The sequence below is a fragment of the Aedes aegypti genome, chromosome 3 (genome assembly GCF_002204515.2).
Source record: "Aedes aegypti strain LVP_AGWG chromosome 3, AaegL5.0 Primary Assembly, whole genome shotgun sequence".
Classification (NCBI taxonomy): Eukaryota; Metazoa; Arthropoda; class Insecta; order Diptera; family Culicidae; genus Aedes; species Aedes aegypti.
The window spans coordinates 224,177,990-224,203,265 of NC_035109.1; the positions used below are offsets into that span (position 1 = coordinate 224,177,990).

Here is a 25,276-nt window from a genome sequence, read left to right on the forward strand (position 1 = left end):
AGTCTCTTCATGAACAAGAGTTTTATTAAAACATATAATTTTTAACACAAGGGATAACTTAGGTGAGATGTCATTCTCCACCAAGATTAATATTACAAAGTGTTAACTGAACTCTGCGCCGTTGATTGCGTATATCAGTAAACCGGACGAGTCGGTAAATACTTACGTCAAATAAGCTCACTGTTTCACTGCACAAATAAGCAAACTGCAAACTACAGAAGGACGAATAAGTCGTAAACCATTTTAGTAACTGTCAAAAGCTGACTGCCTACAAATGCAATGCGATAATCTATGCTGGCAGCTATTTCCGCTAGCAAAGAAGTGAATAATTGCTTACATCTAGGATGTTCGTTTAGAGTTCTTTGTAATTCAGATTAGAAAATAATTACAAAGTTCATGCTAATTGTAGTTCACTATTTTTTTCAAATTCGGCCAAACGGCATTCGGCTAAATGGTATTCGGCCAAATGACCCTTTCGGCCAAATAGCGTTCGGCCAAACGGCATTCGGCCATATGGCGTTCGGCCAAATGACCCGGAACCAATTGAAAATTACTAAACAAGTCCATATATTTTGGGGCGAACGTAGGTTCTTTTACCCTGTAATACACATCGTTTACATCATGTTATACCGCACTCAAGATAACAAAAAAATAATGATGGGTCAACTGATTGGAAATCCATGAAGAGAAAGAAATGTTTCGCCTCGTTTGAATGTAGAAGCATTAGAAAGAGAACTTAGAACTCGACCTTTAGAAAAGTCTTGACGACAGTATGAACTCCAAAGAACGTAAAGTAACTTGAATCAGTTCTACATTATTGTGAAATATATGTTGATTGCAAGCTGATACATATGTCGCCTCACCGTTATCGTACAAGCAGTGCTCAATAAGATTTAATTAATATATTACATTAGGGTGGTTTAAAAAAAAATGTCAAATTTTGCGACTTTATCTAATAGAATAGAATAAACACTCCGGTATATGTTACCAATGCTCGAAAAGTCAATAATTTATATTTCGAACGAGTGGACACAGAGACAGTGTGGTTTACCTTCGGTGGTAGTTAAGGTGAAGATGAATCAAAGCCAAACGTTAAATTTCCAGCAGCACAAATCTAGAGAACCAGATAGAGGTTCAAGCTGAAAACTTGATCAATATTTCACCGCCACCGAGTGACCAATCGATCAAGTTTTCAGTTTGAATGCTTGTTCAAAAAGCCGTTTTAATTTACTAAATTCAAAATGTTTGATCCTTAGGACACGCGAAAGTGTTATTTTTGTTACGTCGTATTACAGATAATGAAAAGCAGAATCGATATCAATCAAACAACTTTTTTTTAATATCAAGTTTTATCGGGTAGTGTGAAAAACTGTGAATCGTTTTTGGCCCCACCCAAAGATAGCATGTTATCGCCCTTGTTGCTTAGGCATCGAATACCACTTCCGTGAACTTGTATTTCAACGACGAATCAAGATGATGTTCGTTCGGCAGAAAATTAGTTCATTTGTTCCTCGGTCGATAAAATAGCAATGAATGTGAGTGATGTATTTAAAATTTCATGTGATAACTTTGAGTTAGGGATTGAAAGTTATCCAGAGGGCACGTTAATTAAAATTAGCCAAAGGCAGCCAAAACTAACATAAATGATTTTGAGATTTTTATGTTTTTATTTTTTTAAACTGTAATTAAAGACAAATTAAAGACCTCTATGTCCCTTGCAGTTGCCCATAATTGTATGGCTCATAAGGTAAACTAGTGTGCTGTGAAAAGTGTACTGCGATCTGTCAAACTTGGGTACCTTTTGCACTACCGAGGGACCGAATGCAGTACTAGAAGTGGTACCCAATCTGGGCCCGAGTGGGACGGACCTGCTGTAACTATCAGTTAGTTGATAGTTACAGCAGGTCCGTCCCACTCTGCCATAAAATAACCTTACCCTTATACACTCCCGCATGTACTGGCGTAGATGCAGGGATATATCCGGTCTACTGTCGGCCATTTTTAATGCAACATCAATTCCTCCCCCTTCCCTTATTGGTCTGCATTCTGACGTGGCAGGCGCTAAAATACAAGATCACCAGCACACTGAGGGTGTCTGTTAGTCCCAATCATACATATGAGTAATAGAGTGGTTCAAAAAATTGTTTTTGCTCCACACCGCTCTTTCGATTTAACATCAAATTCTGAGTGTCTTCCGAAAATTTAAGCTCATGCGGATGAAAATTGAGACTGCACAAACCTTTCAAAGTTAATATGGGAATTACCTGGGAGGGAGGCACCGATACTACACACGAAATATGACACAACACTTTTCCAAATTGCAAGATAACTCCCGCTCACCAACGACAATCAAGGCAGGCTTGGGGAAAATCGATAGTTTTCTTTTATTGTGTACCTTCGATCTTTCTGGACAAACTTGGAAAAAGGGCCATAGTTTTATGTGCATCCAATTGTAATGATGATTGAAAAACAGTAAAAAGATGCGTGTTTCATTATTTTATATTCGATCAAATTAAAAGGTACTATCGTGGCATTGCTTTTGGGTGTCGCAGGAATTGATTTTCTACCGACTGTTGTCAACTTTGTTGGAATGCAAAAATTTGTTTTTAGCAATTACGCGCTTTTATCAAGTTTGTCCATTCTTCAAGATCTGGGCTCACAGTGACAGTTCGTGACAGCAGACTCTCGACTCACTATGACGTACATAAATTTTGTATCGGTTTCTCCCTCCCAGGGAATTACTATGGGAAAATCAAGCAAATTATTCAATCGTTCATAGTGTTTGTATATGTGCTCCCGGTGTTATGAGCTACATTGATACAGTAAGATACATTCATCAGCTACAATTTTGCCGAAGACCGTTTTCAAGTAGGACGGCTCAGTAATTAGTCTTAATTTTTGTATAAGTGGTAAAACTTTGGCTATAATACAGTCGACTCTCCACATCTCGATTTTCTACACCTCGATATCTCTCCCTATGTCGATGATTTGTTCGGTCCTTTCATTCTGCATACATTTTAACTCTCCATATCTCGATATCCTCCCTATCTCGATATCTCCCTATCTCGATGTGATTTTCGTTTCCAATTTTCTCTCCGTATGTCGATATGCCTATTATCAAAGGTTACTAGACCAGATTTTAGGGATTCAGAACAGTTTGCAAAGACGAAATGACATTTGTTTGTTTTGAATTTTCCTGGTAACGGAGTGATTTTCAATCTAGTATTCGTTAAAAATTTGTTCTATGTCTCGATCTCTCCCTATCTCGATGGTCCCTTCGATATCGAGATGTGGAGAGGCGACTGTAATTGGGCTGCTCTGCAGGCATCACTGGATTTACGCAGTAAAACATAGGAGCCATGATTTGTGTGTGCCTGGGAGGGAGAAACCAATACAAAATTTCTCTACGTCACAGTGAGCCGAGATTTTGCTGTCACGAACTGTCACTGTGAGCCCGGATCTTAAACAATGGACAAACATGATAAAAGCGCCTAATTAGCCAAAGCGTATTTTTGCATTTCATCAAAGGTAGCAAAAATCGAATTAAAATCAATTCATGCACATTCAAACGTTACGTCACGAGAGCAGTGTTTATTCTAATTGAATGTAACGTATTGGAATGAGGCTCTTTTTACTGTTTTCAATAAAACTGAAAATTAAACGCATAGGAAACTGTGGCCCTTTTTCAATGTTTGTCCAGAAAGATCAAAGGTACACAACAAATGAAAACTAGCAATTTTCACCAAGCATGCCTTGATTGTCGTTGGCAAACTGGAGTTATCTTGCAGTTTGGAAACATTTTGTATCAAATTTCGAGTGTAGTATCTGTGCCTCCCTCCCAGGTGTGTGCTATCTTGTGCACCAGATGTAGCAATGTTGCCTGTTTAGAAGATAATAGAGCACTGTTGAAGAATTTGCGATTGGATATAAATCAATAACTAATTACTGAGATGTCCGATTTGAAAACAGTTTTCGGTAAAGTTGTAGCTAATGAATGTATCTCACAGTATCAACGTAGCGCTAATCCCCAAGAGCACATGGGCAAACACTATGACCGATTGAATGAATTGCTTGCTTTTCCCATAGTAATTCCAATATAAACTTTGAAAGGCTTGTGCAATCTCAGTTTTCATCCGAATAAGCCTAAATTTTGGGAGGGCACTTAAAATTTGATTTAGGATCGAATGAGCGGTGTGGAGCAAAAACGATTGGGTAATGCACTCGGAGAAACATCTCAGAATTTAAACATGCTCAAAGTCCCTTTAAGGTTTCTGCTAGTGTACAAGTTTTGGTGTAATTTTGTAGATGAATCCCAAACTGTTTCACCTTAACAGATTTCATTGTTTAATCAAGGGACATCGCGATACAAATGTGAAATGCAATTTGACTCCATTATTAGACGACGATCTTAAACTCACGAGCCGTCCTCAAATTGTGAGAAGAAGGCAGTAGCGTCACCTTGCGATTAATAGTATTCGTCAGGATCTGCAAAGAGAAATTAAAAAACGTTTTAATAAATTCAGAAATAGTTATTACTTTATTTATTTTGTTCTACATCAATTACCATGATAAAATGTCGCTAACAAAATATCGCCATTTCACTCGATTCATGTCGCTTCTTTCCATCCTCGACAAGCTCCACGCTCTCCATGCCCTGGTTCACTTGGTCTATCCACCTAGCTCGCTGCGCTCCACGCTTACTTGTTCCGACCGGATTCGAAGCAAACACCATTTTTACAGGGCTGTTGTTCAGCATTCTTGCAACATGCCCTGCCCAACGGATCATCCCAGCTTTAGCCACCTTCAGAATACTGGGTACACCGTAGAGTTGGGCGAGCTCATGGCTTATTATTTGCCGCCCCAAACCATTCTCCTACACGCTGCCGAAGATCGTTCTAAGCACCAGGCATTCGAAAACACTTGCAAAGCTTGGAAATCCTCCACGAGCATAGTCCACGCACAGACAAACAGACGTCACATGTGCCTCTGGAGCCAATCTGTTGATACGTCTGTTTGTCTGTGGTCCATGAAACGTTCCGTAGAGGACTACCGGCCTTATAAGCGATTTGTACATCGTGCATTTGGTGCGGGGGTGCATCTTCTTGACGAATGTTTCTAATGGAACCCATAGTAGGCACGAGTTCCACAGATGATGCGCCTTCGTTTTTTCACGACTAACGTTGTTGTCGACCGTCAGCAAGGTTCAGAGGTAGACAAACTCGTCCACCACCTCGAAGGTATCCCCGTCTATCCTGACACTGCTTCCTAGGCGGTCTCTGTCGCGCTCAGTTCCGCCTACCAGCATGTACTTTGTTTTTGACGCATTCATCACAAGTCTGACGCTTCTACCACCGTTTCAAATTTTTTTCCACTAATATCTATGTCGTCCGCAAAGCAGACAAATTGTCCGGATCTCGTAAAAATCATGCCTCGACTGACACCTTCAAGCGCAATGTTGAACAGCGGACACGAAAGTTCATCACGTTGTCGTAGTCCCCGGAGGGATTCGAACGAACTGGAGTGTTTGCCTGAGATCTTCACGCAGTTTTGCACACCGTCCATATCGTTGCTGTAATCAAATGGAAAAATTAAAAATTTTGGAAATAAAATCTTCCATTTTGACTCAGGCTCTAAACATTTTTGGATATTATCTTGAGATTTTGAAAAAATCTCAAAAACGGAATCCAGGCGACAATTGAGATAAGTATACAAAATAGTACTAACCAATTGTGGAAAAGTTCAAAATCTTGGTGTGTGGTTTGAAAGCACGAACAATTTTATTTTAGGTCTCACTAGGCCACTTCAACCACCACAGATTGCTCTCCCATTCGATTGTTCTTGCGCATGAGAAGATCAATCAGATATTATGTTGCCAGTTTATCATTTTTGCTTCGCCAAATCGAAAACATACTTTTTAATAGACCACTCTCAAACTACGTCATCGCTTCCTCGTTGATAGTTGATAGTCTGGTTTGAGAAACATTAGGCTGCGAGATAACAATTTGAACAGGGTGTTCTAGATAGTAATCAGCTTTAGGAAAATTTAGTAGAACTATCGTTCAACGTAGAGATAAATTTGGATTGGTATATAAAGTTGTTGAGCGTAATTTACACCGTTAGTCACATACGAGTCACCTTGCTCACAGTATATTTTAGCAGTGAATATGAAATATTTTGTTCTTACTCTGGCCTTATTTGGGGCTTCAACCCAAGGACAAGCGCCTCCATGCACGGAATCATGTTGGCAGAGTTGTCCCATCGATCGCCGTTGTCCTGCTACAAATTTGAATACAGTGACCCTTCTAAGTCACCCGACAAACTGTAGCAAGTACATTAGCTGTGAAAGTGGACATGGATGCGAGCGTGTTTGTCCTGCAGGACTTCATTTCAATGCAAAGGAAATGATCTGCGACTGGCCAGCGAGAGCATGCTGTGACGCCTCACTGGGCTGCGGTTCCGATGATTGGGATAGAAATTGTTTGCCTCACGTTAGCTGCATTGGTGTGTCTTCGGCGGAAACAGTTCTTCTGCCGCATCCCACGTGCTCCAAGTTCTACAAGTGTGACCGGAATGAAGCCTGCGAGTACGATTGTCCACAAGGATTGCACTTCAACAAACTCGACAAGGCTTGTGATTGGCCTGCGAGAGCGTGTTGCGATAAAACGATTCCCTGCGACCAGCCGTGTATCCCTGGAGTTACATGCCCACCAGGTAAGTTCGAGCAAAAAGGAAACAATGATAGGTACCGTAATTCGAGGTGTAGTTGATCACTGGGGAGAAGTTGATCATTCGCGTACCCACATGTATAAACTGTCAAGAGAGCTATGATCCGATTTCAATCATCATAATTTCTGTGATGTCGTATTACCTGGTAGCTGCTCGTGATGTTTTGAAATTCGTTTCGACATTCAAGATAATTATTCCATGGAAAAAAAGATTTTTTATTACATGTTTAATGAACTGTTGAAGGATTCTTCTCCAAACAATCGACTCTAGCCAGGGCTATATAAAGACACCATTTAAATAAACTGTTTCATACAGTGCAGATATGTTCTGTGAACCCAATTTTGAATTTGCATCGAGGATAAAAAATCATTTTCAGAGAATAAACATGTTCTTTTTGGAAGCGAGGTGCAATTTGAAGGGAAATTGCATACCTTTAGGCGTTTAATGTGGTGTATTCTGTAATTCACAACATTCAACTCTAGAATTAACCGATTTATTAACAAGTTGTACAATTTTTGAAGCTAGATTCAGATTAAGTGAGCTCAAAATTAGTGAAAAGCTTATTGCTTTATTTTAGGAAACCTATCACAGTAATTGATCAACTTCACCCCGGAATCAAAAACTTCACGTTTTGATTTCTAAAAATTGTTTTTGTTATTATGGTAATATATCATCAAAATTACGTTGGTATAATTCGATAAATATTCAACTAGTACAGGTTTTAAAAATATTTGGGTGGTAATACATGCATCTTACTAGTAATTATAGAAAAGAATCACACAAAAGTGATCAACTTCACCCCATTTTACGGTACCTATCCGTTTTTCTATGCGCTCAAATGTTCTATTTTTATCACAATTAGATGTTGGGGCCTATTTTTATCACAATTTCAGGGGGGCCCAGATAGCCGTAGCGGTAAACGCGCAGCTATTCAGCAAGACCAAGCTGAGGGTCGTGGGTTCGAATCCCATCGGTCGAGGATCTTTTCGGATTGGAAATTTTCTCGACTTCCCAGGGCATAGAGTATGTTCGTACCTGTCACACGATATACACATGCAAAAATGGTCCCTGGCATAATAAGCTTTCAGTTAATAACTGTGGAAGTGCTCATAAGAACACTAAGCTGAGAGCAGGCTCTGTCCCAGTGGGGACGTAACGCAAAAAAGAAGAAGAAGAAGAAGAAGATGTTTAGCACTGTGCTAAGGAAGTTGTCACTATAACCTTAACGGCATAAGTGACTATTTCCTATTTTATGAAAACACTAAGAAGATTCACATTCTTAAACCTTTATTGAGCCCTAGCTTAGCGATGCTTCAACCCAGGAGAATTGACAAATAGGAATAAAATTCCCTGCAGGATGAAAGAGAGGCAGATAGAAAATAGTTATAAATTACTAAAATTTAGTCATTCTGTGACTACCCGTGTTTCTAAGTGTAAATGCTCGATGTTGCCAAAGGGGAGGGTTTGTAGATTCAGAGAGGCTGAGCTTCTTTAAGCAAATCGAAAGATGTCAATTTGATGGATAAGCTAAAACTAGAGAAGATTTATCAAGTTCAATTCTTTTCACTCTTTAGTACTAATTTACAATTTCTCAGTCAATTTATGTAACCCTAACTCTCGTTCGACAAGTATCTGGCTTCGGCTATGCCGGATCTAAATTACTTCAGTGGATAACAACTTCTGCTTCTCTGCTTTCTCGCACTATGGATAATGAACTGATCATTTCAGGTGATTTTTGTGTTTTCCTTCTTTAAACTCTTTCACATGACATTTCAGTTTGACAGAAACCTTTGTTCCCACTTAGCCACGGAATCATATCGCAACACTCGGTAACCCTTAGCTGTAGCGCCTTTATACATTTTATGCGATCACATGTCATTTCAATAAATCTCGCCAATATATTTAATTTGCGACCAAATGTTAATTTTCCCCCTATTTTTTTTTCAAATAAAACATTAAGGGATTCACTTAAAAGCGTAAATCTCTTTGTAAGTCATGATTAACTGCGTATCTCAAATATTTCACGATATTGCGTGTGCTTTGAATGAAATATTTCAAATGAGATAATATCCAATCCAAGAATGCGATAATTGTCGTAGCAACTCCCAAACCCAAACATACGAAATTCACATTCAAAAAATTATTAAAACAAGCATGGGCGTAAATAGCCATCAAACATGAGGGGGGCCACGGCCCCTTCTCATTAAAGGGAGTAGATCGTATAGAAGATAATATACTGATTCGCGTCGAAAAATGGGTTAACCCACGTGCTTCTATTTTTGACCAACTTTGCCACGTCGCAACTCGCTTCGCTATAGTGCGCATCTAAACCTTCCGCCGTTTTCATTATGAGCACTATTAAGAATCGAGTTGCGACGCGGCAAAGTTGGTCAAAAATCAAACATCGCACGTTGATCAACCCATTTTTCAATGCGTAGCAGTATATTTATACCGTCATACGGGGTAGTTTTTTTGGAACAAAACCTAAATATATCTGCATTCTTTTTTATAGATTGTTATTTTATATTTAAAAAACAAGTACTAATATTTAAGTTACTGATTACAGTTGAAATATTGCTTAACGATTTATTTTAAACGCACCTATATTTTTTTCATGTGATTGAAAGTCGATTTTCGGTTTCGGGGTAACTTTGATAATGGGTATGTGAACGCATGGAAATTCATTACCAAACTATCGTTTGACATTATTGCATTCGGAACTAGATTGGAACTAGTGGTGACTTGTTCGGGCCAGTTGAAAGTAAAAACAAATATGACAAACACCATTATAACTAGAGCATCTCTACTAGTGATAGTGGCAATAGTAACGGGTTGAGGAATAAAAAATCGCCAGAAAATAACGGAAGCTCGTTTTTCATATCTGAATACGTCATACGAAAGCTTTTCTATTCAATTTTTTTCAATTGAATCTTTCAAAAAAGCATTTCCTCCATCTCCATTATTGGAACATGTTCCAGTAATAGTGGTATTTGCTAACGTCTGTTCCTATAATAATGGTTTACATTGATTTCCCATTGAAACCCACTATTATGGGAACGTCCCTCCATGGGGTAAGATATATTATTTTTATGATATCATCGAGTTATCTATGATTTTCCTAAAGACATCTGACAGAAGTATCTTGAATTTAAGTCAATGGTGGGGGTTTATAAACAAGTGGTTAGGGATTGTGGATTGTATGTCTTGCCGATCTGACATACCATAGGAAACAAATTGCATCGGAATCGAGTTGCGGAATGGCCCGGAAATCGTAGAAAGATGTGGGGCATTGATGACAATGGAGCTTCACTGAATCTGCTGCATCGTCCAGGTGCCAGTCTCCTTCTAGCCAGACTACCAGATAGATGTTGGCATCAAACAGTGTGGTCTATGTTGCATCTGACGGATTTCTCATATATATTGCTCAGACGATCATATCATTAATTAATTAATTAATTAATTGATTAATTAATTCATATCAATTTAACAAGGGCCATGTTACAAAAATGCACATGAAAATAAAAATTGCCTATAACACGTTTGAAACCGCACTACCACTATTATTGGTACACACTACCACTAGATCAGCCACCCTATATGAGAATTTCTATAAAATTATATTTCTGAATATTGATCGAATGAGCCTCATGTTTCGATATTAATTTCAACATAGATGAATTGTTCTTGGAATTTAAATAAGTATATATTGATCAAAATTGAATACACGCACACAAATTTTGTTGTATAATCTACCGAATCCATGGTAGAATTAAGAACTGCACCAACGATTTTCAACCGACTACATTAATCTGTTAACTCTACCAAAACATAGTCAACATCACTACACAAGAAAATTTCTTCTGTTGATTTAACCAGAGTTGTAATATTTTTGACTAAAAACATTCTAGATTTGAGAAGTTTAGCATTATACTTTTGACCACACTGTGTTGTAGGGTGGGTGTCACGGATTGAAATACAATGCTTTGTAGTGGATGCTACTATGGACATTGTCAAATTTACTGCACTGCTCAGTGGTTTTCACCAGATTATAGTAAACTTAACAGATTTTTGTAGTCGGTTGAAAATCGTTGGTGCAGTTCTTAATTCTACCATGGATTCGGTAGATTATACAACAAAATTTGTTTGCGTGTAGATTGCGAAAAATGTACAAAGCGTTGCAAACATCTAGGCGTTTAACGCTGCATGGAAATTTCTGACTTTGATTTCAAAAATGGCCCCAATTTGTAAAAATGCGCTTGGCTAAGAGATTTGAGGAAAAATCAAATTCTACTATAACTAGGCTGTCAGGGAGAAGTGACGAACTCTTTAAAACCTCATCGTGATCGTAGAGTATATTGTTTGGAAATGTTTCAACAATGCTAAATTATCACCATGTTTTTTTTTTTTTTGAGTATAAAGTCTCAAACAACCTAGATACCAATGAAAATTGCTTTGTCATTGAGCGCCATACTAATACTTTTCGTATTTGCATTCATTACGATAAACTGATTAACAGAAACAGAAATTTCGTTTAGAACATTGAGGGTCCCGCACTATCAATTTCTTCTTCATTTTTTCTAGAGTTTCCGGCCCCGGGAAGAATTTTTCGGGAATTGTGATTTCACGAGAAGTAGTTTTCTATTTCCCGGGATTCTCGGATTTCCTGAAGATTTGAAAAAGAATAATCGACCATGTATATTCAAAAAACCGTCACTGTACATTTTAGTACATATTCTCATAACTTTAACTAATGTCCTCATTGGATCTCAAAATATCAAACATTTTCAATGCTTTTTCGCTTTGCTCGCATATAATGCGGCGAAATATAAGTCGAAAACTAAAACTATTAAACAAAATGCTCGTCTTTTCGTCGGTATTTTTGTTTATGGATTATTTAATGTAAGACAAGATAAACGATCTATCGAGGGATCTATTTCATAAATTGAATAGAACAATAAAATTCTCAACAATTCCGATTATTCTAACTGTCACAAATTTATTGTGGGCCCATTTATAATGTATTTTTGTATGCAGGGATTTTCTTGTCCTTTGCTTGCTGGATGCTTATAGGCTACACCCTTTTGATTGTCGTCCTTCTTTGAGACTAGAATCATTTCACCAATCCTAGCCCGCCTTATCTGCGCCCAATGGCGATAGCTTCTGCGTGCTTCCCATCACTTTCCGGTTTTCTGCTTTCTTTCTTCTTTCCGACTCGTATCCACGGGTTGCTATTGTTTTGCTTCCTCCATGGTTCCTGTGGAAGCAATGCCTGGTTCGACCTATTTCGTGGCTCCTTTTTCTTTGCTTTCTTGGCCTTAGAAGTCTTGGTTTAGAACACTGTAACAGCAACTTATCTACGAGATAAACAAATGACGTTTTAGTGAAAGCGTTTATTTCGAAATCGTCCGATTGTTGGTTTATAACTGTTGTATGTTTTTCAAGGCCCCACCGTTATGAATCAACGCGTCTAGGAACATGATTGCCATTTTATTTCCAACGGACGGAAAAAATATACTTAAGCATTTTTTAATTGATTGCGATGCTGTGTAGATTCATCGTTAACGAAAATGAAATGTGTTCTGCGTACCGTAAAACGGGGTAACTTTGATAGTTTTTTCGAAGAAAACTTGAATATTTTTGCATGCTGTTTCAAAGATTTACAATTTATATTTTTAAAACAAGTACTGGCATCCTAGCTATCGATTACAGTCGATAAATTGGCAAAAGATTTATTTTGTTTGGATATATAATTTTTCATATAATCGAAAGTTGGTTTTCTGTTTTGGGGTAACTTTGATAATGGAGTATGATTCGAACAAAATTGAATGAATAACGAACATTTGTAGGGCATTGCATACCTCTAGGCGTTCAACGTTATATGGAAATTTCTGACTTAGATTACAAAAATGGTCCCAGTTTGTGAAAATGCTTTTCGCTAAGAGATTTGAGACCGTATTCAAGTTCTATGATAACTAGGCTGTCAAAGATAAGTGGCCAACTATTCAAAACTACATCAAATAGTGATCGTAGAACAGATTGTTTGTAAACGTTTCAAAAATGCTAAAATTGTGTAAATTTTTTAAATTCGTATAAAAAGCCTAAAATGTTCTTGATTCAAATGAAAACCGCTCTTACATGAAGTGTCATACTAATATTCTTTAGTTTTGCATTCATTTTGCTTAACTGATTAACAGAAATTATGATATTTCGTTTAGTATGTGGTGGGTTACGCACTATCAAAGTTACCCGCATTATCAAAGTTACCCCGTTTTACGGTAATTGTAATTTTATTTGATGAGATATTTCCCTTTTGGTCATACTCTGATCCAGCTCTATGTGCTATCCATAACTGTACGGTGTGGTATTAAAAAGCATCCATAAACTTCTAGTTCTCAACAATGATTTGAATATGGCGTCAACCTGATAGTTTATTAGGATGGTAAAAATATATCCCCAAATCAGATATCATCATTAATTCGATAAAGCTCAAAGTATTTGCAGTAGTCGTATGTCTTATCTGGCATCTGTTTATAAACGTCTGTTCCAAAAGTCGTTAAGACATTTGTTTGCAAATCAGGAATGAAAATCACATTCTATATGTCCAAAATGACTTTATTAAGACTTACAGTGGCCCAATATCATATTCGTACAGGATACAGTTAGTAAAGTTAGTAAAAAACTATTAAATGAAGTATTGAGCTACAAATACTTTATCCACATTGAAGGTAACAAGTGTTATCTATTGTTTGCCAATCACAAAATGTTTCCATTTACATTCATCTTTGGATTAATAGAAAAGTATTGAATTGATGTCTAGAATTCACCCAATTCCATATTCGTACACCTACTAAAATTCATACGCACAACGTTCAAAACTAAATTTAGAAGCTCTATTTGATTACTGAAATGCTTGATTATGATGTTCAGATGTAGTGAAGCACATTTGGACAATTTATTAGTGAACATATATGAAATTTAGGTAAAGTTATGAGAAATGCCAGTTTTCCAATGATTTTTGCTATTAAATCCTATAATTCGAACAATAACGTTTATTTTTGTCATTGGATCCAATCTATAGATTATACTCGTAAGCTCTGATAGAAATTTAGTTGAAATATATATAGTTTACAGAAATCATAAACAGTGTTTATCCCTTTTGAGTTCAGAAAATTGTTGTGCCATAAGTTCAAAACTCTTCTAAAATGATATTTGTAATCAATGTAAACCATTTTCATTCTAAACAACAGGTAAATGTTAATTTTGAATTTGCCTGTAAACATAATTTGAACTACGCACTTCGTTTTACAATAAAGTACCCTAAACTACGCTGTACATACAGCATTGATGTCATCGTAATATTCAATTATCTTTGAAATAATATTCAAATTATATTCAAAATAGCACCCTATTTTGCAATTTATTGATTTTATAAGAAAAATACAAAATAACTTGAATGAGCAGAGAGCATTGATATACTATTTAATAGAATATATCCTGTTGTTTTCATCATTTCAAAAAACGTTTGTGTTGCGGTTATGGCAATAATATTTATTCTTTAAATCTCTATAATCATGTTTGGTAGTAAAATGTAAATTAAAAATGATAATTACGCAATGTTTTGATAGGAACATTAACTATGGATTATGTATATACATTTAGGAGCCAAACATAAAGAAATTGACTAAAATTTTTGGTTTTGGATTTGTTATAAATGTTATACTACCTAAGATTCAAAAGTATAAGTTGTCGATATCCACTCCTAGCTACTCTAAAACTGATTATAATTTTTTGAAACTTGTGCAATATCCGCAGTTATCATTCTTAAGGAAGTGATGTTGAAAAAAATGCAAAGTAAATTTAAGAAAATTACCAGTTTTCCCATGTTTTTTGCTAAAATATTCGGTAAGTCGAACAATAAGACTTACCGAATATTTTAGCAAAAAACATGGGAAAACTGGTAATTTTCTTAAATTTACTTAAGTTTCAAATATGTCCGCTTTTAAATTTTCCAAATGTATTCTACTGCATCTGAACAACACAACGAAGAGCTTAAGTAATCATCTAGTCCATTAAAAATTAGTTTTGAACGCTGTATATTTCTTTTTTGTTAGGTGTACGAATATGGAATTGGGTCAATTATAGACACAATCTCAATACTTTTCCATTATTCCAAAGATTTAAGCAAATGAATACAGTTTGTCATTGCCAAACAATAGATGACACCTATAACCTTCATTATTGATAAAGTATATCGAAGTCCATGCACCATTTAATAGATTTATACCAACTTGAGATGAAAACAGTGCCCCGTACGAAAATGAGATTGAGTCACTGTACTTGGCTTCGCAGCGATACGTTACCTCGCTATTGTACAACGAGGTTAGTTCTCTCATTTGCTGTAGCAGTAGGGCAATTCAAATTTTAAAAATGTTTGAAAATCCAATTTCTCATATGCTCCTTACCATCTTTACCATAAAAATAGTGTTCTGTGAAATTTTCAGCTTTCTAGGTGGTGATTTAAAGGTGGCCCAAAGACAATATAGGTTTATATGGAAATTACTATGGAGAAATTTAGAAAAATGTTCCAAACACTCTAGTACTGTAATGTAAGTAGAAACTTATCATCCCATTTGAAAACTCATTCTTCAAACCTTAATGAAGGATGTTGCTGAAGAAACAAATCCCTTTTGAGCTAATTTTGTTTGGGATTTTTGTACATGTTTGCAGGGCTATAATCCCATATTAAGCTAAATAATAGCAAACAAACTCATGGATATCTCTTCTGCTATCATTCGGATTGAATTTCTCTCTTCAGCAAATTTCTTCATTATGGTTTGAAGAACGAGTTTTCAATAAGGGATAATAAATTTGTATTAATATTACAGAACTACCGTGTTTGGAACATATGTCAAAATTTCTCCATAGTAATTTCCATACAAACCTATATTGTCTTTGGGCCACCATTAAATCACCACCTAGAAAGCTGAAAATTTCACAGAACACTATTTTTATGGTAAAGATGGTAAGGAGCATATGGGAGATTGGATTTTCAAACATTTTTAAATTTTGAACCGCCATACTGTAGCAGTCTTTAATCCCACAGTTCATTGAAAGCGCACATTTATTGGAGCATGTGTTCTGAAGCGCCACCGCCGAGAAAACACGGGAATCCAGTTGGCATTTCAACCGCCAGCTGGTGAATGGGCCACATCAGCACACGTTGGTCTAGCTTCTTTCGTCTTCCATTTCATTTGAGTATAATATCGCGGCTGACCGTTGACGTCCACGGAGTAGGTCACTGGTACACGTACCATGAACGACCAATCTCCGCGAGCCACTAAAGCGACTCGACTGTGTCACGAGTCCGATCATGATCTTGCGACACTGGTAGTAAGCCGATTGGAACTTCTCGCCACGCTCCGTTAGCTGACGATCTTCCTCCAGTATAGCCTGAGCATTGCTGCAGCTTGGGTCACATCATACCCATCTCCGCGCTTAATATCTGTTTCAGAGGATATTCGCTTCCAGGGAAATCTCGTTGAGATCCTCCTTCTTGATAACTGTTAGTACTGTTACTATGTGTCGAAAATCCTTTGGAATGTCCCCCAATACCGTATTAAACTTGTTCGTATTGCGATAACATTACAATCATTACCTTCAACTGTCGGATCAATTCATCATGTGCACGGAACAGTTCGATTAGTGATGCTCATGCACTACCAGGCTTCGGAATTCTCACTCACTCTCACGATAATGGATTTATCCTTCATAGCAATTTTCAGCGATTAGCTGCCTTGCGATTTTATCCGTCCACAAAACAAAGCGAAAATGGATAATTGCACATTTCCGCAGCTGTGAGAAGTTTGTTTTCTCTTTCTCCGATCCATGGAGAACTTTTCCTGTATGCATCGCCACAAGCAGCAGTTGCTTTTATGCACCAAATTAACCACTCCTTTCGTCAAGATGGTGTGGTAGCATGGTTAGCGTACACGCATCGCGGTTGTTTTTAGCAATGTTCTAGGTTCGAATCCCGTCGCCGGCACTAGTTTTTGTTTATCCACATAGTGATAATTCTCGGGAGCAGTTGGTGAGCGAAAATATGATGGAGTGAAAAATATATTATCCCCGGAGTGGAGTGATTTTCGGTTATCCACCATCGTAGCTCCAGGGAAAATTAGTGTGAGCGATAAAAGATGTTCACGTGAGGAAGCGAAAAAAGCATTCTCCTTACGTGCGAAAAATCGTAGATTTCGCATCATTGAAACGAAAATTCAGAACCCTGTGCACTACTTTTCAAGGTATATATGATGCCCCTCTTTGCACAACAATCCCATGTTGGAAAACGACCAACTGAGAAAAAGACGATTGAAATGTGGAAACAATTTTGCTGCATTTTGAGTCTATATTTGGCCTTAAGCATGTGATATTTCTACATATTTGTTAAGTACACGAATAAACCTGATACATTTCTTTTGAATTCAAGTTGAAAATTTGTCTAAAAATGCACAAACATTGTAGCGAGACTGTTATGCGATTATATACAATAAATTATACCAATATATTTGCATACCAGTCCCATTATGTTCGTCGGCTCGTTCGACAGCTACTGAACCGCTCATTGTTATTAAAGCACTGGTTGTTTCATTTGCTATTTGTGTGCTTTGGCCGTAAATACTTAGTTATTATAGTACAGTCAATTCTCCGTAACTCGATGTTAAGGCAACATGAAGTTAGGAAATATCGTGTTAAGGAACACAAAATCAAAGCAACTTTGGTTTAAGGAACTATCGAGGTATCCATAAAAACCCACATTTAGGTTCCGGGTCATTTGGTCGAACGCCATTTGGCCGAATGCTGTTTGACCGAACGCCATTTGGCCGAAAGGGTCACAAAATATACGTCGTACTAAAGCGCAGCTTACTGCAGAAAATTCGGGCGAGAAAAACCTCCCATGCCAAAGTGAATCATGGAAGTGCCCAAGTGGTTCTGCACCCTATATCGTCAGGACCCGCAGCCTTTCCAGTGCCAAGACTGAGGGCACATTCGAGCTCGTTCAAATCGAAATCTCGGTTATAGTTTAATATGGTCCTAAAACTTTTAATGAAATCTTGTTTTATTTGATAACACGAAAGAGTATGTTACTGCAACTGCTTTAGAAAATTTTCCCGCTCAAATAACGGCTATATCATGTTTATACTTTAATTTGAAAATTGGGTCCATAAATGAACATTTATACTTTTGATCGTGTTCGACGTTCGCTTATAAGCGGTTTCTTCACCACCGCTTAGGCATTAAACCTAGTTTAACCATATGGGTAAACGTGGTTTACGGCTTAAGCGAAGGTGAAGAAATTGGCCCTTATTCGACAAAAACGCCACAGAGGTTTTAGTTTTAGCAGTGGGGTTGTTCCTATCTGACATTTCGGAAGGGACACGGAAACCAAAATACACCCAAAATTTAAGTTTAAGCCAAGGGGTGTGACAAAAGCTAAATTAAACATAAAAAATGTTTTTTGGACTTAAACTACCGGAAAACATAAAAAAAATGAGTAAACATGTGGTCTTGGCCTAAACTTAAGCGTTTGGCACTAAAATTGGGACAGGGCTTTAGGACCCTATTCACGACTACGGCGACTTTCGTCAGAGTAGCTAAGCTCCGCTTCGTCTATCAACTTGACCCGCAGGAAGGTATCACTAAAGAGCAATTCCAACGAACATGACGAATTTTTTTTTAAATTTAATTTTTGTATTTTTTGAATCGCCTGAAAATTTGCTTACAGATTCTTTATGACCAAAAATGCCATTTTGCACTTTCAGACCGCCATTTTGAACCTCGCCTTATTTTTGAGAAGGGCGTATCGGAAAATGCATGGCAAATCTTTAAAAAACTGTAACTCGAAAACGGTTTGTCTGATCGATTTGAGATCTTCTACAAAGTTGTAGGTATAGCTTAGGACTATATGGTGAAAAATATGCACGGTAAAAAAAAGTTACAGATTATTTTTTATTTCAAAAACAAAATTTTAAAATCGATTTTCTCCAGAAACGCAGTTTTGATTTTTTTTATTTTTGGATATGTTTGAGGGGACAACTTATGTGATTTATTGCACAATGTTTCAAAATGGAAGAATTATGGACAAAAAAGTTATGATTTTTAAAAAAATTACAGATTTTGAAAAAAAAATCGAAATAGAGGGAAACAATAATTTTTTGTGTGATTATTTGAAAGTACAGAAAAATTGCAATCTAAAAGTACATAAGTAAATTTTTTCTAGGTTGCATCAATTTCGAGATATACTCATATTTATATAAAATTTTCACATAATAAAAGTAAAATAGGCCCTTTTTAAACATATTTCGTGTTTCTCCATTCCTGAAATATTTTATTTTGATTGAGTGAATCGTAGCGGAATTGTTTATTGTTTGATCAAAACCTATATACTAAAGTATTTAAAAAAGTATGCACGGTAAAAAAATATAAACGAAATTTTCAAATGAAAATTTGAAGTTCATTGTTCTTAAAAACCGCAAAATTGATGTTTTTAATTTTTGGACATGTTTTGCAGCATATTGTTTGTAATTTCTTGCACAATGCCTCAAAACGGAAAATTTTTGGATAAAAAATATATTATTTAAAAAAATAAATAAAACAAATTTATGTAGAACGATATTTTTGGTGCGTTTTTTTGAGTACAGAAAAATAACTATATATAATTTTAAATATGAAAACTTTCTATCGAAAAATACTCAAGTGAACTTTAGCTGAGATGCATCACTTCCGAGATATACACGGTAAATCTAAACGTGGCATTAAAAATGTGATTCTATCATAACGGTGCACCTTTGGTCCCCAGGGCTAAGCCCGGCTAATGGGTAAAGCCCTCTCATCCGCATTTTTTTCAATGATGATTGCTACAGTGATAAAACTTGACAACATAGTGCATTATTTTGTACCCATGAAGTACGTTTAAAAAAAGCATCGTTTTTCTTTTATTCATTTATCATGTCCAAATGTATGGGTATGGGAAAAACGTGTTTGTTCATCATACCTACTAACACAGGCAAAAGTGATGAAAACTCTTGTGGGCCTGTTTAGTAGAATGCCTGTAAATATACAAAAAGATGAGTAGGTAGTTCTGTTCCTTTTAATTCTACTATTGTATTCTTCGACAGATACGCGTATTTCAACCTCAACTGTAAAGCCGTCTTCAGTGTTGTGTACTCGCCTTGACTTGGTTTGTGTTGTTGAAATCAAAATAAAATTTTCTGGAATGGAGAAACACGAAATATGTTTGAAAAGGGCCTATTTCTCGTTTTTTTTTTTTGAAAATTTTATATAAGTATGAGTATACAGGTCGGACTCGATTATGCGGAGTATCGATTTTTTTTTCACTCCGGATAATCGAATCACTAAGAAAAAAATTAAACCTTCGATAAAAGAACTTAAATTTTTTTTTGTTGTTTTATTTATATGATGCTGTGGCGTAGCCAGAAATTATTTCTAGAAACAGTAGAAGTCTTTACGATAAAACAAAATTTTTGATCAGCGTACACACTTTTTCAAACCCCTTTTTCTTAAATACGTTCAAAACTGCAATTGTATATTGCAATACCGAATTATCTCAGATTTCTGCATAAACATTGAAAAACAAGAACATAAAAAAAAAATTCCGGATAATCGAGTCTAAAATTCCGGATAATTGAATCCCAGATAATCGAGTCTCCGGATAATCGAGACCGACCTGTATCTCGAAATTGATGCAACCTAGAAAAATTTTACTTAAATACTCTTCCAATGCATTTTCTGTACTATCAAATAAACACATAAAAAATTTATTATTATTTTTTTTTTATCTTTATTAAGGAGACTTTCAGCCAGTGGCTGGTTCGTCTCCGCACACATAAAAATATTGTTTCCCTTTATTTCGATATTTTTCAAAATTTGTAATATTCTATAAAATTATAACATTTTTGTCCATGATTCTTCCATTATGAAACATTGTGCAATAAATCACATAAGTTGTCCCCTAAAACATGTCCAAAAATAATAAAAATCACAGATGTATCATAGAAAATCGATTATTTTTTTTTTATTAAAAAAATCTGTCATTATTTTTTACCGTGCATATTTTTTTCCAAATAGTCCTAAACAATACCAACAACAACCGCAAAACATATCCAAAAATTAAAAACATCAATTTTGCGGTTTTTAAGAACTATTAGCTTCAAATTTTCATTTGAAAATATCGTTTATATGTTTTACCGTGCATTCTTTTTTCAATACTTAAGCATAAATGTTTTGATCAAACGATAAACGATTTAGCTACGATTCGCTCAATCAAAATATTTTTTTTTTCTGGAATGGAGAAACACGAAATATGCTTGAAAAGGGCCTATTTTTCTTTTTTATTTGAAAATTTTATATAAATATGAGTATATCTCGAAATTGATGCAACCTACAAAAAATTTACTTATGTACTTTTCGATTGCAATTTTTCTGTACTTTCAAATAATCACATAAAATATTATTGTTTTCCTCTATTTCGATTTCTATTCAAAATCTGTATTTTTTTTAAAAAATCATAACTTTTTTGTCCATAATTCTTCCATTTTGAAACATTGTGCAATAAATCACATAAGTTGTCCCCTCAAACATATCCAAAAATAAAAAAAATCAAAACTGCGTTTCTGGAGAAAATCGATTTTAAAATTTTATTTTTGAAATAAAAAATAATCTGTAACTTTTTTTTACCGTCTATATTTTTCTCCATATAGTCCTAAGCAATACCTACAACTTTGTAGAAGATCTCAAATCGATCGGACAAACCGTTTTCGAGTTACAGTTTTTTAAAGATTTGCCATGCATTTTCCGATACGCCCTTCTCAAAAATAAGGCGAGGTTCAAAATGGCGGTCTGAAAGTGCATAATGGCATTTTTGGTCATAAAGAATCTGTATGCAAATTTTCAGGCGATTCAAAAAATACAAAAATAATCGGGTTTGCGAAACGGCGTGGAACCGCTCTAAAACTGCTGTTCGCCGACACCTTGTCCGACACCTTGCATGGCGATTCCTGGAAGCCGTACTGCAAATAATATTGTTTATTACTTTATAAAACATGACCGTTGTCGGTAATGACGCCTCAGTAAAAATGGTGACAGATTCACGTTAATTTACCGAAATTCAGTAAAATGCCTGATTTCCGAAACATCTGTAGTTTAATGAATTGCTGATTAAATTAGGTGATTTTATTTACTGAACTCTCACACTCTGTTTGAATGTGTAGGAATTCTTGCTGGAGCTCAATTGTGGACTACTCAAAAAGTGTCTCGTTAATTATTTTATAAACTTTTTAGAGTTTCTTCGGTAGGTAACATAATTCAAAAATTCAACCGGTACCTTAAGATATGTGATCTGATTTCCTGAAGGAAGTGTTCTATATCTGTTTGTGTCGGATTTATTTGTTCAGAAAATAATCCTCTGATATCCCTAGGAAAAACTGATGATTTTTCTCAGAACTCTTTAAATTATTCTAACAGGAATTCTTTAATCTAATGTTTCGTGAGGTTCTACTAATATTTGTATAATAATATCTCTAAGAACACTGAAAATTTCTCTCCAGCAAATTTCTCAACCCATTGCTTGTTCGATTCTACAAGTCTCTGCTAAGAATATTTTCAGTACAAAACGGGTAATCCCCTTGAGGAACACCTGATTGAATTACTGTAGTATTTATAAATGAAATTCTACTTGATGAAACTTCGAAACATTTTTGTGAAAGTTTATGCAGAAATCTCTAAATGCAATTTTGGAGCAATTATTAAGAAAATTGAAAGAGGTCCTGAAGATTTTCCTCTTGTTCTTTCTGGCGTTACGTCCCAACTCAGATAGAGCCTGCTTTCCAGCTTAGTATTCTTATAAGCACTTCCACAGTTAATAACTAAGAGTTTTCTTTGGCAATGGACCTGTATGTGTATATCGTATGACAGGCACGAAAATATTTTATGCCTTGGAAAATCTAGAAAATTTACTTTACGAAAAGGCCCCCGACCAGTGGGATTCAAATATGACTATTTTATATAAAAACTGGCCAATGTGTTCCCCATTCTGCTCAACTTTTCCTTTTTTTTTTGTCAAACTAGGTCCTGCTCCGGCCACATCAACTTCCGCGCCAATAACACCCGCCCCAACCACTATTGCTTCGACAACTGTTGCTCCAACGACGTTGCCTCCAGGCGGTGACGATTGCAACACTGGATGTCCGGACTTCAACTGCCATGTCGATCTACGCTGCCTCAGCACCGTTTCGGATGGAAAGGCAGTTCTCCTTTCTCATTACAACTGTGGCAAGTTCTACAAGTGCAAGGACGGATCGAACGTGGCTTGCGAGCTTGATTGCCCACCAGGACTACACTTCAACGAAAGAAAGCTCGTATGTGACTGGCCGTGGTTGGCATGTTGCGATCCCTCTGTCCAGTGTGTGCAGCCTTGTATTCCTGGTTCATGCTCGCCCAGCCTTGGTTAAGAGAAATTAACGACAATAGTCAACAAAATATTTCGCTAATAATAAATAACATATAAAAGCACATGCCGTTTAAAACAAGTACAATTGTAAATTTCAGAAAAGTGTTCTACTATGATTGAGAAATCCATCTGTAAGAATTCAAGCATCTTCATTCAATATCTCACGTAGGAACCGTAACCAAAGGTGACTTTCTGATCTTTCTCTTATCCCACTAACCCAATATCCTTCCCATGCTAACTGTGGAGATGCAGAAGATTCTTCTGTCTTTAGTAACAAACTAACATTCCTTCCCTTCCCCGATGACCGTAAGGACGTGGCCGGCGCCGTTATTGACGTTTAAATTTTGAGCTCTTGATTTGTGCTCATTGAGGATGGTAAGCTAATCCCAAGCTCAATTTATTGAATCTCTGTGCAACCTCGAATGGTCTGGTCAATCACGGAGTAGCAACTACGAATTGTATGGTCGTCTATGCTCATTAGACTGATGCAAATTTTGAAGTTTTTGCTCCCCTAAGCTTGAACGATGTCACTTATGATAAAAATTATCCTCCCAAAATTTGAAGTGATATGGAAGACATTTGACTGTGCACACGCCATTTGAAGTTACAACTACAACTACAACTTTGCTGAAGACCACATTTTGATGGGACGTCAGGATAAATTGTTATTCATCATCATGAAGTTGGTTTGCATGTAGCATGCTTCACCAACTGTTCGGCAGGCAACAGTGGTGCTTCTGGCAGGATGAATAGATCAAAGTAATCCAGGCCACTATAGAGCTTAGTGACATTTGAACACACGTAGACTAGCATACGCTCGTCATACACAGTTTGTTTTTGTTTTCCTCAAAGAAACTTGCACACACTTTCCAGACTCATCAAAATGCATATGGAAATATTACCCAATTTGAAAAATTTACACCCGGTTTCTAGGTGTTTTTCTAGAGTGAGTGCATATTGTTTTCCTCTAAGGTTCACAACTACATCTACACAAGGGCACCCATACCATTGGGCGTGATAACCACTATGTTCTACAGCAGAAAAGCAGTGTTGCTATTGAAGTAATTGAATGATCATCTCAGCATGATATAGACACAGAGTTTTCACATGAGATGAGTGTGTTCACTTTTCCATAAATTATTATGACGAAGCGATAGAGGACTGAACACAAAAGGTTAGCGTTTTCCATAGTAATCTCCATATAAACTACAAATGGCGTGTGCACAGTCAAATTTCATCCGAATCACTTCAAACTTTAGGAGGATGCTATTTACCATAATTAAAATCGTTTAAGCATAGGGGAGCTAAAATTTCAAAATTTGCATCACTCTAATGCTCATGCTCATAATTCTAAGGGATTAAAAAATAGTTCATCAAAATGAGCAAACTGGTTCGAATTTAGATGATCCAATCTATTTTGGGGATATATTATAAGCATCCTGAAAAATTTTCAGGCTGACATCATGTCCATATCCTTGTTTAGAACTAGAAGTTTATGAATGTCTGCCAATACCACACCGAACATGATTCTGGAATTTTACATTATTTAGAAAGGGACATTATCATCACACAGCACACAATTTGATAATAATTATGTTTCACCTGTGGTAAATTAAAGTTGTTCATCTATATTATTATAGGTGTTGTATTAGTAGGAAATAGAATCGTGTGATAAGGTGATCAATTTCACCAGAATTTACGGCGCTTCATGAATCTCTAACAGTTCACGTAGTTGATTAAACCAAAAAAAAAAAAACATTGAGTGTCTGTTCCCTATGTAAGAGGGGGCTGATCATCTTCCGGATGCCAGGACTCTAAATGGTGTCCATGATAAAATTGCCACACTATGAAATTGCTCTAACTTTTTAACCGTTGGGTAGAATTTAAGGAAACTTTGGGTGGATTTAGTTCACAGTGCATTATTTACATCCAGCAAGTTTTAAAGTCCTGTGATCAAAACTCGCGGAAATGGAGTCGAAAGAACAGCTCGTGCGTGATAAAATCTTGCGCATTCATCACGAGAACAAG

At 36.3% G+C, this 25,276-nt stretch overlaps 1 protein-coding gene across 1 annotated transcript; it reads left to right on the top strand.

The window, feature by feature from the left end:
• Positions 1-6,099: 6,099 nt before the first annotated feature.
• On the top strand, positions 6,100-23,330 carry LOC5572128 (probable chitinase 10). Its single transcript, XM_001660147.2, has 2 exons — positions 6,100-6,711; positions 22,867-23,330. Exons 1-2 carry the CDS (start codon positions 6,165-6,167, stop codon positions 23,247-23,249), a joined length of 930 nt encoding a protein of 309 aa, XP_001660197.2. The 5' UTR covers positions 6,100-6,164; the 3' UTR covers positions 23,250-23,330.
• Positions 23,331-25,276: the final 1,946 nt, after the last annotated feature.